This window comes from Patiria miniata, unplaced genomic scaffold (assembly GCF_015706575.1).
Source record: "Patiria miniata isolate m_02_andy unplaced genomic scaffold, ASM1570657v1 HiC_scaffold_15, whole genome shotgun sequence".
NCBI classification, from domain to species: Eukaryota; Metazoa; Echinodermata; class Asteroidea; order Valvatida; family Asterinidae; genus Patiria; species Patiria miniata.
The window spans coordinates 5,035,544-5,059,759 of NW_024037053.1; the positions used below are offsets into that span (position 1 = coordinate 5,035,544).

A 24,216-nucleotide genomic window follows, 5' to 3' on the forward strand; every position below is an offset into this window, starting at 1 on the left:
GCTGAAATGAAACTACATCTGAATAAATCCAATTATATTAGCAGGTGAATTGAAACAGAAAGTCTAGCTTGGGTTAGTTAGGTAGACATGTAGTTTACATTGTGCAAATACTACAGTGAGTTGTAAAGATAAGCTGGTTACACAAACCAGATGGCAGCAATATTTATTTCTTTTCCAGTTTTAGCTTGTGTCTGGTTTCTGTTCATATTTGATTTTGAATAATGAAATAGTAAATGATTTCAAGGTCTGTGCAGAGTTTAAGGGTATTTTGGGAATTTAATTTTTTTTTGCTGTTTCCCAATCTTGATTGATTAAACCAAAGAGTCATGATAGTTTTTCCTTTTATGAATAATTGAATAATGGGTAAAGATAACAAAGTACTTGAAGATAAAAATAATACAGCCAAGATCCTTCCAAGGGATAACAAGTTAGGAAAGATTGGATTTTACTTGAAAGACCCCTAAAAATTGAACAAAACACCACAAGGTTAAGATATATATTTTGAAAACCGTAAGATTTGATATATTTTTTGTTCAGCAATGGCTTATGAATTAAACAGTTTTGAATCAGTTTTTGAATCCCTGTAATTTATTTTTGTTCCTCTCCAGTGAAGTACTTAGGCTTGCTGGCGATGGGTAAGATTCTTAAGACTCACCCCAAGTCAGTTCAGAGTCACAAGGATTTGATCTTAGACTGCCTAGATGACAAGGATGAGTCTATACGTCTCAGAGCCCTGGACCTACTCTATGGAATGGTAAGGGTTTTATTGGAGTAGTGTTGTAATTCTTGCTCTCCTATGCTCTTTTTTTTCTCACAACAGATTTTCATGTTTAATTTTGATCTTAAATATTTTGAACATTTTATTCAACAAATTTGTTTTGAAACATATTTTCAGTTGTTATGTTTTATTGTAATCCGAAACAATATTTAAATTTTATTGAACCAATCTTTTGAGGGAGTCAAATGTTGTTGAAAACTTCAATCTTTTCAGGTCTCTAAGAAGAATCTGATGGAGATTGTCAAGAAGCTGATGATTCATGTTGATAGAGCGGAGGGTTCGCAGTATCGGGACGAACTGCTGGCTAAGATCATCCAGATATGTAGTCAGAATAACTATCAGTACATCATCAACTTTGAATGGTAAGTTCTGTCAGTAACACAATAAGAAAGGTTACCAATTCAGCTATTTGAAAATACTTGTAATTGGTAGGATTTTTCCTTTAAGATACACAGTGTAAAACTTATGACCCTCATGTGTTGGAGTATTTTCTGCTTTGAGATTGTTTCTTGTAATGATTCTGTCTGATTTGTAATTGATTGGTAACAGGTACGTGAGTATTCTAGTTGAGCTGACTAAGATTGAAGGGACGAAGCATGGCCACCTGATTGCATCACAGATGCTGGATGTAGCCATCCGTGTCAAGGCTATACGAGCCTTTGCAGTCCAACAAATGGTAAGACTCGTTATCAGACTGTGACAGGTGTTTATTCCACTGGCAGTGAAGAATGTTTGGATGGCCTCCATTGATTCTCTGTAGAATGCAAGATTGAGTAAATTGACCCCAAACCAAGTCATATTTCTGAAAAGATATAACTATGATGAGACCTTATATAGTTTTGAACTTCACTGAGGATATATAAAGAATACAAGAGGACTATTGAACCTTCATATTGATCAGTGAGTTTACACCTGTTTATAAAGGGCAGTTAATTACCTATAAACATAGATCCTTTGTTTGATAGCATTTATACTTTTACTTCTGGCACTGCAACTGGTATAGGTGATATACAAATCTCACTAGTTGTACCATCAATGATACCTCTGTTCTAAGATGCCCCATGCTCTACGGGTTTTGCAAATGATGTGTGTAAGCAGTTAGGTGACTTATTACTTCAACCAAAAAGATTTTGTTTTAAATACTGTGTCTATTTTTAAGTGTCAAATTTGATCTTCACAGGCCAAGCTTCTTGAGAACACCAGTCTGCTAGTGGGTTCTGCAGCTCAACTCAACGGTATCTGTGAGGTGCTGTATGCTGCTGCTTGGATCGTTGGCGAATTCTCCGACTTTCTGCTGGAACCACGCTCAACGTTAGAAGCCATGTTGAGACAGAGGGTGACTAGCCTGCCAGGTCACATACAGGTCAGTTGCAATTTAGCTGTCTAATTTTTAATATTAGGTTTTGTCCTTCATCGACGTATAAACACTGTATACTCAGTGATTTACCTCCTGAGTGACAGTTGGAAAAAATCACTCTGGTGGGACTCGAACCCACGACCTCCTGCTTTCTAGTGCAGACGTCTTACCACTGGACCACCGAGCTTGCAGGATCGGTTGGCTGGTTCGAATCAGATGTAGCAGCGGGTACTGCAATGAAACGATTACACAAAAACTAATTAAGATGTACCATTCCTTTGACCAGGTTTCGCTGATGATGACATGTTGCCTGGGCTTTGCCTTAAAACCAAGTTTCTAAATTAAAATAAGAACTTGAATTTCATGACTCATTGCAAAGATGCATGAATTTAAAAAAAATAACAATAGAATCAGCTCTCCCCTTGGATCTCTAAGCAGTTAAATCTTTGCCTGGATAATAACTAAACCTAGATAAAAACCTCAAGGCAGTGCATTTTTTAATTTTTTGGTTGCAGAGCATTTATGTTCACAACATCATCAAGCTGTACAGTGCAATACTGATGAAACTTGAGCCGGACGGAGAGAAAGAACAGATTACTGAAGTCACTCAACTCATCTCTGAGAAACTGCCGGTGTTTGCTGAGAGTGCCAACCTGGAAGTACAGGAGAGGGTAAGTGCAGTCCACCAAATTCAAATTTGTATTTGAGCCGGTCTTTAGTCACCAAGTCAGTCACAAGTCATCAAGGTACAAGCCACAAGCTTGTAGTTAAATTGAGAACTTTCCAAGTGGTGCTGTAAAGTAAATAACATTAAAAGGCTCAAGAAATGAAAAGTGTCCAAGAACAATTTTCTACACAAAGATTAGCATTCACCTGTTGGAATATGGTAAAAAGCAGCATCATTACTTAGTCAAGGCATCATTGTATTGACTTGATAACAGGCCTGCTGCATTCTGCAAATGCTGAAGTACATTAACAAGCTGCAGGAGAAAGATGTGGGCGTGGCTGAGGAGGTTGCCGCCCTCTTTGCTGGAGAACTGAATCCTGTGGCTCCTAAAGCTCAGAAGAAAGTCCCTGTACCCGAGGGGTAAGTAGCTAGAGTGAAACTATGATTGGGAAAAAAGGAAAAATAACACAAGCTTACTGTTACTTTCTTGAAAGAAATCTAATTCTATAGGTCTACCACCTGTAACAACCTGTCTGTTGAGGCCACTGTGAAATGCTCGATATTCTCAGCCTCTTTCTTCAAAAACCCATGAAATATTTAATGAAAACGAAGCAGTAATATTTGGGAATGGTTCCTTTATTTCAGCTTGGATCTTGACAAGTGGATTAACGAGCCACCTTCAGAAAGTTCTGATGATGAAGTCACTATTGACACCATGTTTGTGCATGACGCTCACAGGTAAGACTGCTTTATACTTCACACACTCCGCTAGATATTCTCCTATGGATTGAGAACTTCATTCATGAAACATCTATTCATAGTTTTTAATTTGGTAGGAGTTTCCATGCAAAAGAAATGCAAAATATGTTGGGTTTATCTTTGAAATTTGTTGACTACGGTTCATAGAAGTAAACTTATCGAGAACTAGGGGTGTGCATCAGAGCCTGGTACCCGAGTACCCGGCCGCTGATGTCAGGAACCGGTTCCAGATTATGGGATCGGGTACCAGTAACCAACTTGACAAATTACTTAGTAACTTCTCAGATGAGGAAGTGTGGGGAATTTCCAAAATGAAAACCAAACCAAAGTTCATGTTTATGTGCATTTTAACGTGCGACAGATGGCATATGCGAAAGTTGCGGTTTACACTGTAAAGCTACCGTATGAAGCCCTTCAATTTCCGGGATTTGAATGTTTAGTTTGGGCTTCTTGTAGGGGTACCCGGTACCTGTGTTTTACTTCAATAGGGTACCCGGTTCTTATAGAGGTACCCGGGTACCTGTGTTTTACTTCTATAGGGTACCCGGTTCTTGTAGAGGTACCCGGTACCTGTGTTTTACTTCAATAGGGTACCCGGTTCCTGTGTTTTACTTCAATACGGTACCCGGTTCTTGTAGGGGTACCTGGGTACCTGTACTACCCGTAAATGCACACCACTATTGAGAACCGTGGTGCTTAAGATATTCAGAGTTTGTTGAGCAGGCTGGAGCGTCTCCTAAAGCATGTTTCAAACTTTCATACTTGCATACATGCTGCTTGATACAGGGGAACATCATTAAGGTATGGAGATATTTGTCGTTCATGCATTGTCCCAACAAACCTGACTCTTTGATTCGGTGATATTTGGGGATTTCAACTCAATCTCCCCGTGGCATTCTGATCCCAACCCTTATGTTGCACCTGAGGCTGTCTCACTCCCCAACCCAATTCAAAATTATTTCATCCTAAACCTTCCTTTCCTCCATGCATCCCAACTGGAAAAAGATAAAGTTGACTTTAGGAATATTAATCTTCCCAGTGACAGCTTTTCCTGAACATGATCACTGTGACTGTCTGAAATGTAGACTGCTTATCGACTGGTTACATCTTATCAACAGAAGTTTTCTTTATTTTTCTTCATTTTCCCAGAGTGAGTCATAAGACAAAGTATGAGGAACCTAATGAGGACGAACTGCGTCGACGTCGCGATGTACGACGTGAGGAACAAGCCAGTAACCCACACTACCTGAAGGATAGCCGCAAGAAGAAACTCAAAGATCTGGCTGCTGAGAATGACGTAACGGTTGATGGAATTCCTGTCGCTAAGATAGATCTCAATGTACCTCTTCATGTACCTGGTAAGAACTTGTCAAATTTATGCAAGGCAGCGGATTGTTTTGGAGATGGCAAAAAATATGTTAATGTATGTAGATTTCTCAATGTGCTTTGGACTGAGTTCGACTGAGCTACCAGGGTCACTTGACCAAAAGTCTTGAATTGATCGGTCAGTGTGCACTGTTTGATGGACTTACAGGTCAATTAAGGGTCTGCGTAGCTAACATTTTTATAGAAGAACAAAAGTATTAATAGTTAAGTGTACTGCATTTTCTGGGTATAGGCTGACATGCATTTGTTTTTCTTGATATAAAACATTTTTCTAGTTGCTTTTTGTGAATCAGTGAGAGAGATTCTTATGTACAATATAATTTTTTAAGATTTAGTTGATTTCTGCAGTTATTGACAGCACTTTTGCTAATGAATTTGTAGTACTTTCAAGGAACGTTATTTTCTGAGTTTTGAATGTTATTTCAGACAAAGAACGTGTGAAATTCCCCTATGCACTTGAATATGCATCATATACTAGTCATGAATATTCCAAATGGTGACAGTTTTCTTGATTGACATCACACATTGATACATTTGGCTTTTTCATCCTGCATCCTTTAAGTTTTTTTTTTACACTTTTTTTTGTCTGTGCATGCGTCTTGGATTCTCCTTAGGCGTGAAAAAAGATGATTCTCGTAAGACAAAGAGTTATCGCGATATTCCAGGTGATGAAAGAATATGAACATAAAAGCATGCCCCCTCGCCCCCCAAAAACCCCAAAGGTCATATTATCTTGCTACCCTTGCATGATCATGGTGGATGGAGTTTTTACTTTCTTCATCTTGACAAAACTGTTGGAAATGTTTCTTCTTTTCCTGATTCATATTTGGAGGGCATAGTGCATTTTCTGACTGTAGTACATGTACATGTTGATTCAAGACCCATTTTCACAATTGATTGGGCACAACGTTTATACAGATGGGGATTTTTTTAATGATCGATCTTTTGCCCCTAACCTTCACAAATCTGTCAAAATCCTCTATGTTTTTTGAAAGACTTTTCAGGCTTCAGAAGGCATAGCTAAGCTGCTCTTACTTCACGGGCTGATTTATCCTTCCCCGGAAGTCATGAATTGTAAACTTTTAGCCGGACAAAAAGTTCCCATAACTTCCAACAGTTTTGTGTTTGCTTGGTATCCATGCTTGTACATGTTGCATCATGTGCATGTATGTGTACATCACAATTTTTTTTCAGAATTCCTTTTAAATAGGTTTTAAAATTTGATTTTCGATATTCTTAAGTACCACAGAAGTAAGGCAGTTCTAAACCAAATTTAGTGAAGGAACACTTTTTTAGATTATTGTGATCATTTATTTCCATGGAAATGAGCATTGCATTGCAATCTATGTGTCATCTTTATATGCATTCCATTTGGTGATCGGTTTCTGATTGGTGCAGATTTCATGCCACATTGTCGTCCTCGTTTGTTGAGTATTTGTCCTCTGTGATTTATTTATTTTTGTAAAGAGTAACATAAGCTTTCTGTCAAATTGTTTGTATGTGGTACATGTGATTGAAATTATTATGAAAGGGTCAAGTGTGTTTAAGTATGTGGAAGGAAATTTGTTCTTTACTTATAGCAGGTTGTGATATTTTTTGTGCTTTTGTGAGAATTCAGTTGTGCTGTTGTGATGTGGACGTTCTTGTGTTTTGTAATGGAAAAGAGTTTAGTGAAATGTAACTCATCAAGGTTTGATTAGGTTTTGAGAATTAGGTGTTGGAGGTGTCCTCATCATGTTGGACTCATCGTGTGAGTCCAACACTCACAGGATGTGGCACAAATGGGTCGTTTTATGTCTTCCCTTGAATTTGTGTCAGCATCCTTCATTCAGTGAATTAAAAGAGCTGTTGGACAAGAAAGAAACACTTTGAACGTCACTTAGCAAGTTTTGAAATGTTTTTGTTTTGCAGGTTTTAATGTGACCGATGAGTACATGAAGAAATCCAAGACATCTAAGAAACACAGGAAGAAACACAAGAAGGGCAAGAGAGGGCGCCATATATCTGAGTCCAGTGATGATATCAAGGTGGCTCATACGGTGGACATCGTGGGAGAAGAAATGCCTGAGGTAATGTTGGGGGATCACACAGGCTGGTCCATACTTAACGCCAATGCGAAGTGAATTTTATTTCATGAAACATTTGCTGCCAAATTTGCAGCCCGAGTTGAAATATATATTCAAATTGTGCACATTCACAGCACACATGCTTGAAGTGGCGTCACAAATTTGGGCTTTTGATCGCCTTCGTGTGGAGTGTGAACCGGCATTTAGAGAGGTTTCACATGCAAGCTGATACACATGTGCAAGAGTTTAGCTGTCTGTAACCCTGTGAGGTATTGTTTTACTGAGAGTATGCGCTCTCAGTCATCCACTTCGCTATCATAAAACCTGTACCGCTGGCAGTATTAACCCTCCTGCTGTCTGAACAGTCACAGACAGTCAAAAAATCTATCCTTTTCCCCTGCCATACCTTTTACACAGGCTAGTCACCAACAGTCAAATTGTATTTTAAGCAAGCACTGTGACTAGTCAAATTCAGTTTACAGACAAAAGCAGGCAAGTGGTGGGCACAGCTGACTTATCAATCACCTACAGTTAAAGCACAGCTGTATCAAGTTATATAAACAGTCCCAGTCAATCCTGCTTTACGTAGGCTGGGAGCTCTTCACTGTTGAAAACAGTTACGTGACTGATTTTGACTGAAAGGACAGCTTTGCACAGAGTTTATGTTTGCATAGGGGGGATAATCCAATATGACGGCAAATGTATATCAACTGAACATACAATCATAAAGTAACACCTATCCAATTTTCAATGTTTATCTGTAGCCATATTTGTTGTGTTATTCAATCTTATTGACCGTCTTGTCTTCAGGGTGCAACATTTTCAGACGATGATGAGGATGACAGAGCTCTAGATGATCCCCACCGAGCGTTGGACATTGATCTGGATAGGTAAGACTTAACCCATTAGCACCTGTACTAGATTGTATTACATTGTATTACATTGTATTACATTGTATTACATTGTATTACATTGTATTACATTGTGTTTCGTTGTATTACATTGTATTACATTGTATTACATTGTATTACATTGTGTTTATTCACTGAAGAATAAATAAAGCCATAGAGTGCTTGGGCGGTTTTTGGGCGCCACAGTGAGTAATAGGCTGGATAGTTTTAGGTGTTACAGTGATTAAAGGGTTAAAGAACATTTATTTTTTTACTTTTGACATGAAATGTTGTGAACAACAGAATTTCAGCCAATCCCAGTTACACTAACACTTGATCTCACTGTAAAATATCCGGCAGGCTAATCTAGCAGTGTTGTAAGAAAATGATGAAGGTGATGGAACATCACAATTCTCAAGTCGTCTTTGTGATTGTGTGCAAAATTACCTGTGCAGTTAACTTGTGTTTTTAATTATGAAAGCGTAACTCTAACCCTGCTAGATACAACACAGTGCATCAGGTGGAAAAGTCTGGTGCACTTTGATGCATTCAGCTACCAACACCAGTGCATGAATGGCCAGCTCTGAAACAATGAGAGCTAGTTCCCTTGAACAATGCCACAGTTGTATCCTGCTGTGTTCGGTGACCACAGACTCTGAGGCAGTTTGGCCTTGAGACTTTTGGCCTGATGGATCTTGCTGCACTGGGCAGGCTTGTCACTTAGACAAGTGTTGCATGTTGCTGCATTTGGCAGGGTTTCTGGCCAAAATACCCTGGAGGGTTAGGGTTGATTGTATTTCTAGCACTTGTTCTTGTGATATAAACCCTTATGCTAATAACACATATGATGACATACCCAACCTCTGATGTCCATACTAGTCCTTTTTCTTAAGACAAGTTGCTTTCGTAATTAGTTATTGAAGGTTTTCGCCAATTTGTTTTTTTGTCCTTAGGCCCTTGGATGACCATGACAAGATTCCCATCAGAGAACACCGTGTTGTTGCCGCGGGACTCAAGATGGAAACGGGCCAGGAAGCGACGGAAATCGCAGAGGGAGAGAAGCCCAAAAAGAAGCATCATCATCGGAAAGAGAAAGAACACAAAGAGAAGAAAAGCAAGAAAGATAAGAAGGTTGGTCAAGACGAAAGCAAGATGAAAGTCAAGGAGATCATTTCTCAGGATCTTAAGAAAAGCTGATACAATAGAATAGACTCCAGTGATGCTGTCGCATTGATTCCCAGTCATACGCATACATTTGTTGAACCCAATAGTTCCTGTACCGCCCCGAACTGCCCCACCCCAGTACTGTGTAGTTTGAAGGGTTCATCAGAAATAAATACAATCTAATAATAATGTAAAACAAGAACTAATTGTCAAAAAATAAAAAATACTCATAAAATTGAGAACCATGTGATAATTCCTATATTTAGCACAAGAAGAAGTCTGCTGAGGCAGTTGAAGAAACCCCAGCAACTAATGAGGAGGCGGTTGATTTGATGCCTGGGATGGAGGAAGCAGAGCCTACAAGGACGAACGGTCAGATAACAGACGCAGTGACGCAGGCAAACACGGCTGGAGCAGAGGCTAAGCCAGGGGAACCTGCAAAGGTCAGTACCGAGGTCACGTCTGCAAATCCTTCAATAAGATCATGTCACATACAATAATGCATTGTAAGGCCAATTCACGCCAACGTTCACTGGGAATAAATGAAAACTATCTTGTTTGTCCATGAAATATGGATGGATTTTAAAAAAAATGTTGAGTTCTTTGTGTACAATGTAGAAAGCAAAAAGAAAGCTGATTGTGTGGCTGTGTTGAGTGTCGGTAACCAACAGGCAAGTGGCAGGTGTCATGTTAAACAGTGTAAAAAAAGCTATCAACACTGGTATTGCCCCTTCATCAACGTAGTTTTGTTGATCTTTTTTTGTTAGGATGATTTGAGTTTCTGGCTTTCCAAGGCTTCAGATGAACCTAGCGTCGCAACGGTCGTTGAAGATGCTCCTGCAGATACGAGTGAACCTCCACCTGAGGAGGTAAGAACACTCCACCTTGCCAATGTTTACTAGATGGGTTGAAGAAGAGAGGAGGAAGGGGTGAGGGGAACATTCCCCCCCTTCCTCAGTTGAACATTTGGAGTCTTCCAAAACACTTCATGTGTAAGATTTTGGCTTGTTGGGCCTAATTAAAATGAAGATGAATACTTTATAAATTGAATTTCTTTCTGTTTTGTAGAAGCACAAGAAGCATCACAAGAAGGAGAAAAAAGCCAAGAAAGAGAAGAAAGAGAAAAAGAAACGATCGCATAAAGGTCACCATGGCGACGAAGAAAGACTTGAAGAAGAGGAGACGGGAAGGACGGAACAGATGGAGAATGGAACAGTGCAGGAGAGCGCACCAGAAGTAGTCATACCAGTTAGTAGTGTACTCTAGATAGGGCTGCGGCTGTGGCTTGCAAATACACATGCGTCTATGGGAAGTGGCTCAATCCACTTCCCATAGACGCATGTGTTTTCATCAGCCATAGTCTCAATTAAAAAATTACCAAATATAATTTGTGCACTTGTGAAAGCCGCATCATTCTTAATGTCAGTGTTTATTTTTGGAAGATTTTTTTTTTTTGGTAGTAGAGGTAAAAAAAATAATCTTCAAAGAGTAAAAACAGTTGAGATAGTTTCAAAACTTGTTAAATAACTTTATTTGATTTCTTTTCATACTTTTGTTTCTTTTCAGCCAATGTCCAGTTACAGACTTTTAGCTGAGAATAATTCTATTAAAATGGTGAGTATCATTTAAAAAGGAATCTCTAAATGCCCTTTCACAATTCTGAGCCACCAACCAAATTAATTGCTGCTTTTTTGCTTGTATTTTGTCAGTAATCGAAATGGTTTAATTGTTTTGTTTCTTTCATTAGATGTATGAAACAAGGGTAGAACTGAAAACCCAGAATCAGGTCGTCGTGTCGGTAATCTTCAGCAATCTCACTTCCTCTCATCTCAAGTCATTGGACTTCAACGTCTTAGACTCTCTCAACACCAGGCTAATACGAGTGGTGAGTCTAGAAGTTGTAATTGGAATGTGTGTGTAAAATATTAAATTCCTGCTTATATAATATCCAGAAATTTACTTAGTTTTGAAGTTTTGTATGGAGTGAGTGGGAAAAGTAAGGCGAAAGTTAGAAGTGACAATAATGAATAATGAAAGTGATGACACCAAAAGATTTTTTTTCTTGAAGCATTTTTTGAATCACTAGTCTTATTTGGGATCTTGCCTTGTAAGTCGGGGAATAATTAAGAAAAACCCAAGAAAATGAATTCTTAAACTTATCTTGGATTAGAAGTCTCCTAATGGGTTTTGGCAAGTCTTGTGACTGTTAGTCTGGTTCTGATTTGACAGGATTTGACAAGTCAGCATGAAGGAGTCAAGGTACCATTCCAGTTGCCCCCTGGCATGACGAATGAGGGACAGTTTGCATTCACAGTCAAAAGCATTACCATGGCACAGAAGCTGCGTGGAACACTGACCTACATGCTCAAGGTAAGAGGCATCAAAATGTACACCGTTACAGACTGGTGTTCCCTGAGTGGCTCAGAATTATTCCAAAGATTTGAATTACGTGCTTGATAAGCAGTTGGAGCGACTACATTGACTACAAAACTACTAAAGTTTGCTTGTCTAAAATGAAAATAGGTTTTGTTGACCTAAGTTGGATCTTATACTAGTTGGTGTGGCCCGACTCTGGAATATCAGTCTGAAGAAGCCAGCTCGGGGGTGTGTCGATGAAGTAGTTCAGGTCAAAGGTCATTCGGGGTAAAAATCGCTGACGCCATGTTACGCGATGTTACGCGATGTTACGCGAATGCCCATTAACACGCAACGGGCGAATGCCCGTTAACACGCAAGCATCGTGCCTCTGTCTCCTTGGCCGTTCATGCGTCTTCAATGAGCGTTTGATTATCCCGAATGACCCGTGACCCATATCATTGTGCGCATGCGCAGTTGAAATACCGTACTGGCTTATTGGATGTTTACTTACACAGCTTCTGGAAAGCACGCCCTCAACTTCATAGTCCCTCGTTCTAATCAGTATAAGCTGTAATACTCTCTTGCTTTGTTATAATGAACCAATCTCTTGACATATTTGGTTTTTGGGTCTTTATTCTTCAGGATGATGCAGGTTCCACAAGTGAGAAGATTGACTTCAAGGTGCACCTTCCCGTGTCGGCTTACTTTGTGCCTAAGCAGTGTTCCAGGTAGGCTGAGACTTAAATAACCAAGATTCGTTTTCAAGCAAGATGACATTTGTTTTAATTGCCAGTTTAGGCTCAACTCGGAAAGTATATTACCCATAGACATTTCTTACAAACTCAATATTTGAGTCTCATTGAAATTTGTTACTACCACAAAAGCTACACATCAATTTTGGAATCTAATGGTATATGTGAGACGCTTTGAGTTTGTTTCTCAATTGTTTAACTTCTTTCTTGAGAACTATTATTCAAAATGCAACTTTGTAATATATATGAACTGATTTTGTGTCTCCATGACAGTGCTGAATATGCGGAGCTGTTGAGTGGAGGGGACTTGAGCAGCAAGCAGTCCATGACCATCCCCAATATTGAAATGGACTTTTCCATCGTCCTTGCCAGAGTACATTTCTTTGGGCACCTTTCACTTGTTGAGAGGGTAGACACGACAGCCTCTCTGTATGGTCAGTCAATACAGGGCCATCAAGTCTGTTTACTTCTTAAAGCATTGGTAAGTCAGCTCGGTTGCTCTGTAAACTTTTTCTTCCTCCATTCACATTTTGCTGACGTGTGTGGTAATTGAATATTGAATAATTGATCACTGAATTATTGAAATATAATGGTCTACTATTGATGATGGTAGTATGATTGATTATTGAATGTTTGATTATTGAGTATTACCGTGATTGAAGTACTATTGACTAAAGAAAACATTTATTTGAACATTAAATAAAATTATTCTTGCTCATTGGGTGTTTTTTTTTTTAAATTAAGAAATTTCTACAAGTTGTAATTAAAAAAAAATCTCATTTCTTTCAGCTTGGTTTTCTCTTTATCAGTTGACATTACCGGTTTGTAGAAGTCAAGTTATTGAATGAAACTTGAAGGGTTTGCTTGGTGCACATGATCAATGAATGGGAGGTTTGTGGTAACACCATGTGAATGATATATCTCTGTGAGTTGTGTGGTTCTGAAACCAACTGGTTCTTCTCAGAAGCACACAACTCACAAGGAGATATCATTCACATGGTGTTACCGCAAACCTCCCATTCATTAAGGTCATTGAAAGGAAAAATTGTATATCTGTAGAAAATTTGGAATCTTTTCATTTAAATGTGTTCTCTTTGTTTATTGTTGTTCAGCCAAACAAGAGCATCTCTGTGGATGGGAAGAGCTCTGATTCCAGTCTCCTATCCTCACTTCTTGATGACGTCAAGACATTCCTGACTGAAGCGTAAAATTCTATCCATAAAATTATTACATAAGGCTGGTTCAGACTTCATGCAAATTCGAATGCTCAGTGAATTTGATGTCATAAAACATTGACTGCAAAATACCTGTGTTGAAAGATGATTAATTTTGTGAATTCATAAAAACCTTTCGTAACGTCACACATTTGCATTCTTGTTTGCTATCAGAGTATGAACAAGCCTTCACATGGTAAAACAAACCATGCTTATTAATGCGACACTGAACCTAATCATGTAACACTTCCCTTAACCTTAGTCCTGCGACTTGTTTTAAACAAAACATATCTTGTGTTATAGGAATGCGAAATGAATGATTTGTTGCAAATGTTGACACTGATCTGTAAGCCATATGCATGGCAGCCATCTTAGTAGGCGGTTGTTTTGTTCCTTGTGATGGGCATAAATACACCTGTGTTGTTCATGCATTGTTACTATATTGAATGTACAAAAATGCCCTCTAAGGTTGCCGTTATGGATAAGGCTTAGATTAGCAGTTGATGTCAGAAAAAAAAGAAGAAAGAAAAAAAAGAATCATTTTATATTTGTCGGATTAGATGAAATCTCTGTGCTGTCAAACCAGTCACCTTTCCGTTTACAAAGAAATAACAAATCTGTTTATGAGGCGAAAACGCCCGTTGCAGACAAGCGTTCCTGAGGGAGCTAAACCAAATAATTCCTGAGAATCCAAAGAAGTTCAAAGTTGGTAACAATTAAAAGCGAATACACACCCATTGTTGAATTGTCGACTGTTGGTGTTGTTTGGAAAATTTACACATACAGTTCAATTGTCTGAAAGCAAACTTTAGTCTGACTGTAGAGGCTTCAAATGCTCTTTGGTTTGGTGCGTCTCTGGAACGCTAGTCTGTAACAGGTGTAATGGAACAAATTGTGTTAATTTTAAAAGAAAAAAATGAATGTAAGGTCTGGTTTGGCTACAGAGCTGCAGTATATCAATGTTAATAGATATATTATATATATGTGTATAAACAACATAGTAATTCCAAAGACATTTTTTTGATATTAAGATGTAGAAATTATGAAAACAGCAGCGGGTTATGTAATGGTTCTTGAGGATGGGGAAAACAACTGGAAACTATTGGAGGAGGGTTTTGGGTTTGGAGACGTGGGTTTTTTGAGGTGGTTAGCGGTTCAGGCTGGAGACGGAGGCTAGACATTGAAACAGCTTGGATTGACAACAGAACGGTATCATCACAAAGACAGCTTCATTGAAATGGAGAAAATTTAATGAGTTCATCAGCAACCATAGCTTCTTGGTATCAAAACCTAACGAATTGCCATCTCGTTAGGTAGATACAACCACACACGGAGCTTATACTGTCATTGGTTGCCTTTGTACACCAAGAGTTAATGAATAACTGCTGCGTATGAGGTCTCACACCATCAAGTACCAAACTTCACACCTTCTCATGGAGTCTATCACAAAGACAGCTTCATTGAAATGGAGCAAATTTAATGAGTTCATCAGCAACCATAGCTTCTTGGTATCATAACCTAATGAATAGCCATCTCGTTAGTAGATTGCGTACCGTTATTTGGCTGGATAAGAAAATGCACAAACTGGATGCGGAAAACATTGGGTAGAAAAAGTGGGTACAATTTGGAAAGTTCTACATCTGCACTAATGGGACAAACAGTCTGGACAGTTTACTAATAATAACCATTCCTATCAGTTTTATTTGGCTAAACATGACAATTTTGTGTGATAAAATGATGGTATTTGCAAACAACAATTGCAAACAAGTTGAGAAGTGTGTTTATGTTGCTAGAAAGATATCAGGGAATTTGTATTTTTGGTCAGATCAAGCCTGGAAAAGTTCCTGAAAACCGCAGAATTTTCCGGGGGGGGGGGGGGGGGGTCGAAGGATAAAAGTGGAACATCTATTAGTCTCACAGCTAGAATAAATATGTCTTTAAATAAATTTGAGTATTTTATGCCGGGTTAGGAACAAGCAATGAAATATGGAAAAGAAATTTCATCTCGAACTGGCTTTTGAAATATTGCTTGATATTAAGTTAGTCTCTGGGAAAATTCTTGCATTTGTTGTCAGGAAAAAATTAAGTTTCTTGTCAATATTCATTTCATTACTAACTTTTTTCCGTGTATTATTCCATATAAAATAAATTGAATGAATATGCTGATCTACTTGATGTTGTAGATATTTCCTGTAGAATACCAGCCGTAACATTATTATGCTTGCAATCCCCTGACCATAATGTGTTTGATTATTGTCATGTGATCAATCCTTGTTACATATACATTTGCTAATAGGATGTTATCGAGAGATAATTGTATTGTGGACAATACTGTGTTTAGTTTTTCATTCAGGCTTTAGTTTCAATCTGTGGACAATTCTTAAGTTGATTCCTATTATGCACGTTATAGCTGTACTTGTTCCATCTACATGTGGTCTGCCCTAATAGCTTTTAGGCTGAAACCTGTCCAGTGCAGAGTACTTAACAATTGAGTTTCGGAACAACAAAAAAGTATTAAAGCAAGCTTGGAAACGAGGATTTAATGCATTATAGCTTCTGTTTTGATGGAAATCCTATTAACTGAAATCCAGGGGTCACGAACACCGATCAACGGGATTGCACGGAAGCGGGGAAAACAAGATAAAATGCAAACGAGGGGAAGGAACGAGGAATCGAAATTGTGGCCAAGATTTGACATGGTTTGATCTTTTCAATACTTTCCAGAGCTTTCAAGATAATAACGTATCAGTATCAGTTTGACTTGGACAAAACCAAACAACTTCCAATCCTATTCTTGACTAAGATTTTTGTCTGTTTGCCATTTTGTTTTCTATCAAACAGTAATTGAATCACAGAACCAACCGTCCCTCGCTAATGATTTTACATGTAGATTTTTGTGACGTTATAAAGTGTAATTAAGAAAAAACAGACGCAGCTTGTTGGTGTTATGTAGCAAAGCATTTATCCAAAAATAATAAATGTATCTTACCTGCGTACTCATTGTGAAATAATTCAAAGTAGCATTAGTTTACGATAATTTAGAATGCTGGAGCTACGTTGTTTTAAGGATAATCCTAGGGTACTACGTGTACGTGAAAATGGAAGAGACAATCTGTTCATTTTTTTGTTGAATAAACAGGAAACAAATGAAGGAAAACACCTAAATTATTAAATTATTAAATCCATTGGTGCAATAACTAGTACCAGTGAATGCAATGATGGCATATTGTTTTAATATCGAGTACTGTATGAACTGTGATCATCGTGAACGTGTATGATATATCCATACTGGCGTATTAACTGTTCTGTTTTTTTTCCGATAAAGGGAAATAAATAAAAAGGCCATCAGTATTACTGATAATGTGTTGTCTTATTTTCCTGGTATCAGACAGGGCCAGCTAGGCTATAGTCATCTTTGATTACGACTGACTGTCTGACTGACTGACCGACTCGCTGACTATCACTTGTAACTTAGCCAGGTTGTTGGCTGGTGAAGAGAGCCGGGCAGTGCTATTGTATAGGATTACCCGGTAATTGCCTAAATTCACCCCATTATTACCCCAGATGCATGAATTTAACGACTTCAGTGAATTAAATTTTGGTGATCTGGGACACGCTTTATTAGGCTAGCCCGACTGCCTCTGGCCGTACAGTAGTATTGCAAGGTCTGTATTTGTAGTACTGTACGGCCAGGCAGTTGGGCTATATTAGGTTGCCCCTTTCAGTTATGTTTTTTCATGTGTGCAAAAATCTTAGAAACTGATGAGAATCCCTCTAGAGAATCACACTTGCTCGCATTGCACTAAAGACATCGTTTGGTTCAAAGAATTAGCCTATAAAATATGTTTTTCTTGTGAAAAAAATGACCGTTTTGGGGGGAAAACTTGAGGATACGCACTGCTTACTTTTAGTTTCAAAGCCAAGAAATGTGTCCTTTAATTCTAAAGGATGTATGAATCCTAATTCGTTTACCTTTTACTACGCCCCTTCACGAGTCCCGCCCTGTCTGACAGGTGCTGGCCCTTCCCGCTTGTTCTGCCCCGCCCCCCTCTCGATCTCGTACTTTAACAGACTGGCCCCCGTCCCTATGCCTAGGCGCGCGAGGGCCAGGGCCAGGGACTAGTCTGCCTGATCGCGTCGTATCCGCGCGCCTGCATAGTTTGTCGACTGCCTGGCCGGAATTGAAATTTCCTGTTTAATACGATGAATGTTTTAAATGAGGTAATTATGGTTTTACTTTAATTACTCATATTTGGTTCTATTCCTGAACTTGAACAGACTTCCAAGTCTTCGCGTTGAACATGTGTTGAATGACACTTTTCTTACATAGTTATTTAAGGTTTGATGCATCTAATTCGTGATAAAATACTTGCCGGGCAAGTCGAGGTCTAGCCCGACTGCGTCTGGCCGTACAGTACTATCGCAAGCTCTGTAGTACGATAGTACTGTACGGCCAGACGCAGTCGGGCTAGTCGAGGTCGAATCTTCTAAATGTGACAACAGTCATGACAGTGACATGCCAAGCATGTAATAACCGTGGGCCTATCTATTTTTTTCTAAGCAGAGATATAGATACACCCGTTCTGCTTTTTTTAATATGACTTTTTCAACTGTAAAATATGCAGATAAGAAGAGTCATGCAAATGCCACCTTCATGACCTTCAAGTTTCATTACTTTCAACCTTGTGCAGTCAGTTTTTTGTGTGTTTTTTTACTTTTTAGTTTTTATGTTTCCAAGTGAAAACATGAAATCAGTTTCTGACATCACATTGCCTTCTCTCTGACCACAAAAATGTTGCAAAAATGTTGCAACCTGACGCCACTTAGCGGTTGTGTACAAAGTCTATGGAGAGTCAAGAAACTTTTTTAAGTATTTCCTAACAAACTTGGAAATGTTTCTCAGTCCCAGATTCATGTCTTATCATTTTTGCAATGACTGACCTTCATTGAGATGATATATGAAGTAAAAAATGGCGTCAGGTTGCAACATTTTTTCCGATACTCTTTACGGTAATTGTGTAGTTTAGGAGTTAGGACCCCATTCCATTTAAGAGAATGAACAGACACTTTCATGTTTTGGGACTTAGGCATTATATCTAAACATTTGGCTATGATATGCTGGGCCTTAGCCCGACTGCGTCTGGCCGTACAGTACTATCGCAAGCTCTGTAGTACGGCCAGACGCCCGATGCTTCCAAAAAGACTGAATTTTTTTGGCCGCCGATGTAGCGATTTTGCTACATCTTTCGATCGCGATTATCTTTTCATCCAGGACACAAATTTCCAAAGTTAAGGTTCGTAGTCGTAGAGCAACTCATACCTTTTCGAAAAAAACGTTCTTTGGTCTCAATATTTTCATCCATCTGGCCACAAGACGAATTTCAGTCATCAGATTCCACAAATATCGTCCCCCATGCGATCCCCCATGCGATTTCAAAATGGCGGCCGCGCTGTAATGTATGCATTATGCGAGCGCGCTTGGGCAAGATAATGAATATGCATTATTTAGTTCATGACCTCGTGTTTGTATGGCCAGCCGCGCTGAGTGTCCGACATACGTCATAAACTATGATGCATATTCATTATCTTACCCAAGCGCGCTCGCCTAATGCATACATTACAGCGCGGCCGCCATTTTGAAATCGCATGGGGGATCGCATGGGGGACGATATTTGTGGAATCTGATGACTGAAATTCGTCTTGTGGCCAGATGGATGAAAATATTGAGACCAAAGAACGTTTTTTTCGAAAAGGTATGAGTTGCTCTACGACTACGAACCTTAACTTTGGAAATTTGTGTCCTGGATGAAAAGATAATCGCGATCGAAAGATGTAGCAAAATCGCTACATCGGCGGCCAAAAAAATTCAGTCTTTTTGGAAGCATCGGGCGTCTGGCCGTACTACAGAGCTTGCGATAGTACTGTACGGCCAGACGCAGTCGGGCTAGCTGGGCCTAAACTCAAGCACAAAGCAGGAAAAGTCACGTTATCATGTTTATCATGTTTATCATGTTTATTGTTTATGTGGTTGGAATCATCTCAATAATTCGCTAAGATACCATGTTGAATATCATCTACCTTAATTTTGCATAAAGAGGGCAGGCTTTTGATTTATGAATGGAAGTTGTCAAACATACGAGGTGTCCTAAACTATACCATTATCAATATTGTAGACTACCCTTTGTACATTTCCAGTGATGAGAAGAGATGGACTTGATTGATGACGATGGTGAAGACGTTGAAGCCACGTTGGAGAGACTCCAGAGGGAATTGCATGAAGATGTGGCTGAGATTTCTTGTGCAGATAAACCCAGTTACTCCTATGGATGTGCAAGGACCAGCGGAGTAGCCGTAGCCATGAAGCCTCTCCCTAAGAAACAAAAACGGCTCAGCAGGTCTGTCCTGAAAATTAAAGGTAAGCTCAGAAGCTTCCTTCAATGCCCCCTAATTTTCTTTTCAAATGTCAACCCCAACAAGAACTTGCCCAGGTGAATCCTCGGAAAGAATGTAGTATCTTGACGCCACTTCTTTGGTTGTGTACAAAGTCTATAGAGATTCGAGTTTGTATAAATAAGATGCCATGTTGTGTTGCTACTTCCTGCAAAATTCTCTTCACCTCCTGATAGTTTTCTTTAGTAATCTGAGAGAGGTTTAATAAACTCGATGTTGTCATATTGGTTGGAAGCCATGTATGGGACTTAGTGAGTGCTTGTGTCCTTAAGCAAGCTATTTTACTGCAACTGATTACAGCTCTCTTGCCTCTTTGTCCACAGTGGTCTCATTATTTTTTCTTTTCTTTTGTTTTTAAGTTGTGCCCCGCATACCAAGCCAAAAGTGTTCAAACTCCCAAACTGCTTCACATTCCAAGAATGGGTTTAAGCAAGAGCAGTCAAGCCGCACCAAAAGAAAAGTCAGTACTGATTTAAATGGAACAAAACCCACAAAGTCAGCCCAGAACTCTAAGGAGGAATGCAGAACAAAATCAGGTCGTAAAAAGAAGGGAGCTTTACGTCGAGGGACTGGGAGTTACCCTTGTAGGGAATGTGGGCAAGTTTTCAGTTTCAAAACCAACCTACGGCGACATGAAGAGTGTCATTTCGCTTCAGCTACCGATTTCATGTGTGACCAGTGTGGGAAGACGTTTTCGCTGAAGCGGAATCTGGCTAGACATGTGAAACTTCACACTATTGATCGCAGTCATCGACCGTTCACTTGTGACAAGTGCAACAAGTCATTCCAGCAAGCTAAAACATTGTACCAACACAAGAAAATCATCCACAGCAACATACGCCCACATGCTTGCCAGTTTTGTGTCAAGACGTTCAAAACGTTTTTCAACCTACAGAGCCACGAGGCTATACACCTCAACTGTAGGCCCTATGTGTGTCAGTTTTGTGGGATGTCCTTTATAAGGAGTTCTTATCGAACAATTCATGAGAGAATTCATACAAATGAGCGGCCTTTTAAGTGTGATGTGTGTGACAAGTCATTTACTCGTGGAGATCATTTGAAAAATCATAAAAAAGTTCATTTGCAAAGTAACAGTAAATCAAAAAAATCCAAGCGTTCGAAATGAGAATGACTACGGTAAATTTTCAGAGTAAGATCAGTATTTTAGAGTAACATGTTCTCATGGTAAAGACATTTTTTTCAGGATTCCAGCTTGTCCAAGATATCTTACATTTATGTAAAATATAGCATTATTCTCTCTTTGTTCATGCCAAATTTATTTCTAACAAGTTTTGTTTAAAAATTATAAGTATTAGGCCTATAGAAACAAAATAGGTCCACAGAAATGTTAATGACAGAAAGACCTTTCAATGTGCCTTTTTTTTCTGCATTATATTGTACTAGTGCAGTGCCCGTCTAAAATGTGCATGTTCAGGAAGGGCAAATTGCTTGGCCGCTGGTATTGGTTGCTTTTTGCAGCATTTTTGAGAACTTCTTGTGCAAACAATGCACGCGATTCAATGGTGTTGTTTTTACAGGTTGAACCCACACGTACACTCACATGTTGAACGCACATTTTTTAATGTGGACGGAATTATAGTAAGAAATGTAGAAAAAACTGTGCTATTATTTATCCCATTATTGGTAATGGAATAGCCCCCCCCCCCCCAGTGAAGTACCCATTGTTGATAGTGGAATAGCCCCCAGTGAAGGTCAGCTAGCGCTTTGCACACGTACACGCGTGCAGTGTTAATTGTGTCATCACACAATATTGTATAAGTGTAGTATTTTTTACTATTACAATGTTATGAGCATTTGTGGTCATGAAAAATTAGTGTGCTACTCGTGAATATTTAAACTAAATGTATTTTTTTTTACTTTGAAACTTTAGAATTTGAAATACTGAACGTTAAGGTCGTTAGCATTGGAAGTGCCTTTATACCATGACATAGTTTTATAGCAAACAATTTTATCGCAATTCTTATAAAAAATTTACTGTATCGGTTGGTGTACATGTAAATAATGAATACACTGAAATAAATATCGATGTAGGACTTTGGTTGTTTTTGGTTTGTTTTCTGACAACAATATGAAAATACAAATAAAAAATAAAGTCTTTTCCGACAATGTACATTTACTTCAGTTGCATACTTTAATAGTCCTTGCTTTATTTGGTGTTTTTGTTTAAGTCAAATCAATAGCGATCTTTGAGCATGAAGAACAAAATTAGCCGAAAGTACCAATAGGCCCTACAAGTCTGAAATTTGTCCCCAAAAGCCAAACATTTACGTTCTCAGTACATTATGATTTGTAGAGTCCATGATGCATGTTTTGCATATGTCGCATGGTTTGATAGGTCACACGTTAGTGACTTATTTCGAGACAACTTATGACAAATCCTGTCTGTTTTAGCTTGTTTTTATTTTTTAGTTAGCAATGGATTTATGCTAGTATCACATTATAATTGCGGAGGCCTTGAGATCTGGCTGATTCGAGCAAGGAACACATCTTTTTTCCCCGCCGGATTTGAGAAACGCAATCACGGGCTAATTATGTGAAAGCTTACGCCAACAGGTGGCATGGAATTAGATGTTTATCACCCCCTGTATTCCCAAGTTCCAATGTTTTGCATCATCAAATCCTCGCGGAATTGCTACGTAAATTGGATACAACTGTAGCCAGCTGGTGTTTACAACAAGCTTCGTATACGTAATACCTGACGTCCATAATGGGAGCTTATTACCGATATATACCGCCGGAGAAAACGTATAACGTGGATTTTACCTTGCTCTATGATTTTACATTCTGAAAATGAAGTATCATTTAATTTAATGTGAATTCATCATTATATGGCGGTCTGAGCGGCGGATTTGATAATAATAATAATCACACTTAAAAACTTACAGCGACTTCCAATGCAATCCACAAAGCGCTGTGCAATAAATAATAATAATAAAAAATAACATCCATAGTTATATCGGTATAAACATATTTTTCAAATTAAAAACAAAGTTAATTCTAATTGAAAGAAAACAGCTTTATGTACACTTATACATAAAAAAATACGACACCCAAAATAAAACCTTCAAATATCAAACCTTAAAACGTTTCCACATTCATGGTAACTGTTTTCTCTCAATTAATCCTTGATTCAGTGGGCCTGTATTTTTCCCCGAACATTGAACATGTCGATCAAAGTAGCAGTTGCAAGCTAAAACAAAGAAATGCGTTTGCCATTTGAATATTCTTGAATTCTGTCGGATTAAAGTGATCCAGTGCAAATCAATGTATATATTTCCTTGATTATGTAAGAACGATTTTTACGAGTAATCATAACTTGAAAACACACTTTAAAAGTATTAGATTGCGAAGTCACCGTGGCATGTTTTTATTGCGAACACAATTGGGCAGTTTTTATACAGTTTCCCCCCCCCCCCCTCCCAAAGCAAGTGTCCGTCTGACTTTTTTTGAAATAACTACAAAACCATGAACTCAGTTTTGATATTTTATTGATTGTGCGCACTGCAAAAACTGCAGAGTTAAATTTAAACCATTGGTATCTATATATGACCATCTGGTGTTAATTTTTACTGGTGTTGCCCTATATAGATACCGAATGGTGTTAAATCAACACTACAGTTTTTGCATTGTGGATACTCCTTATACTTGGCCTAAACCCTGTGAGTTTCATTGAATTTCAATCACGCATCACTGCACAGTGGTCAATTGATCACGACAACATTTTACAAAGACGGACACTCCTAATGATCTGGACACAATAATATTGTTTGGACAATTCAGCGACAGATCAAAGTGACAACGTCTGATTGAATCAACGACATTTCAAACTACTTCACAATACAGCGATGGCTCCTATTTTCGGTTGTCTTAAAATGGATATACATGTAGATCTAATTGAGTCGAGAGCCAACCCCTTTTCTCGAAACTAGGGCCTATAATAGATACAGCACATAACAGTGCAGGCGCGGTTCTAGAACAAATGTTTTTTTTTTTTTGGGGGGGGGGGGCTAGCACGGTGGATCCAGAATTTTTCAGGGAGGCGTGCTGAAATGTGGACCGGTTATTTTTTCCTGACACTTAGGCCTCCGAAAATCAATGGGGGGGGGGGGGGGGGGGGGGGGGGCTCATGCCATATTTTCAATGGGCAGCGCCAATAAAATCCTAAACTAATTCACACTATATTAACTAATGCACCCTTGTCACGGCTATTTCTTCTTTAGGGGGACACTGTTCGCATGTAAATCACAATCCTTCTTTTTGCTAATGCAATTTTTTTTTAAGGCATTTATTTTTTTGGGGGGGGGGGCTAGCCCCCCCGTAGAACCGCGCCTGGCACAGTGCTATATTGCGCAGT

The 24,216-nt window shown here is 38.8% G+C and overlaps 2 protein-coding genes across 4 annotated transcripts in view; both read left to right on the plus strand.

Annotated features, from left to right (window-relative positions):
* The window catches only part of LOC119722542 (AP-3 complex subunit delta-1-like), a 28,072-nt gene extending 11,320 nt beyond the window's left edge, over positions 1-16,752 (plus strand). For both annotated transcript variants that reach the window (XM_038192728.1, XM_038192729.1), the window contains exons 12-31: positions 609-754; positions 992-1,140; positions 1,328-1,454; positions 1,959-2,141; positions 2,651-2,806; positions 3,077-3,222; positions 3,448-3,540; positions 4,711-4,919; positions 6,859-7,016; positions 7,824-7,903; positions 8,857-9,034; positions 9,334-9,510; positions 9,835-9,936; positions 10,136-10,315; positions 10,634-10,681; positions 10,815-10,952; positions 11,297-11,437; positions 12,068-12,153; positions 12,451-12,658; positions 13,290-16,752. In XM_038192728.1, coding sequence (XP_038048656.1) covers positions 609-754; positions 992-1,140; positions 1,328-1,454; positions 1,959-2,141; positions 2,651-2,806; positions 3,077-3,222; positions 3,448-3,540; positions 4,711-4,919; positions 6,859-7,016; positions 7,824-7,903; positions 8,857-9,034; positions 9,334-9,510; positions 9,835-9,936; positions 10,136-10,315; positions 10,634-10,681; positions 10,815-10,952; positions 11,297-11,437; positions 12,068-12,153; positions 12,451-12,658; positions 13,290-13,385 — 2,801 coding nt within the window. In that variant the 3' untranslated portion in view covers positions 13,386-16,752. The remainder of the gene's footprint in view (positions 1-608; positions 755-991; positions 1,141-1,327; positions 1,455-1,958; positions 2,142-2,650; positions 2,807-3,076; positions 3,223-3,447; positions 3,541-4,710; positions 4,920-6,858; positions 7,017-7,823; positions 7,904-8,856; positions 9,035-9,333; positions 9,511-9,834; positions 9,937-10,135; positions 10,316-10,633; positions 10,682-10,814; positions 10,953-11,296; positions 11,438-12,067; positions 12,154-12,450; positions 12,659-13,289) is intronic.
* A 724-nt stretch (positions 16,753-17,476) lies between these two features.
* On the plus strand, positions 17,477-21,983 carry LOC119722544 (gastrula zinc finger protein XlCGF7.1-like). 2 transcript variants are annotated; one of them, XM_038192731.1, is made up of 3 exons: positions 17,477-17,612; positions 19,587-19,806; positions 20,201-21,983. In XM_038192731.1, exons 2-3 carry the CDS (start codon positions 19,599-19,601, stop codon positions 20,965-20,967), a joined length of 975 nt encoding a protein of 324 aa, XP_038048659.1. In that variant the 5' UTR covers positions 17,477-17,612; positions 19,587-19,598; the 3' UTR covers positions 20,968-21,983. The 2 variants fall into 2 exon arrangements, with proteins under 2 accessions (XP_038048659.1, XP_038048660.1); XM_038192732.1 differs by having other exon boundaries at positions 17,494-17,612; positions 19,565-19,806.
* The last annotated feature ends 2,233 nt before the right edge of the window (positions 21,984-24,216 follow it).

Coding starts and splice junctions, on each gene's coding strand:
- LOC119722544 (XM_038192731.1), top strand. CDS start 19,599: ATGGACTTGATTGATGACGATGGTGAAGACGTTGAAGCCACGTTGGAG. Junction 19,807..20,200: donor GTCTGTCCTGAAAATTAAAG/GTAAGCTCAGAA, acceptor TTTGTTTTTAAG/TTGTGCCCCGCATACCAAGC.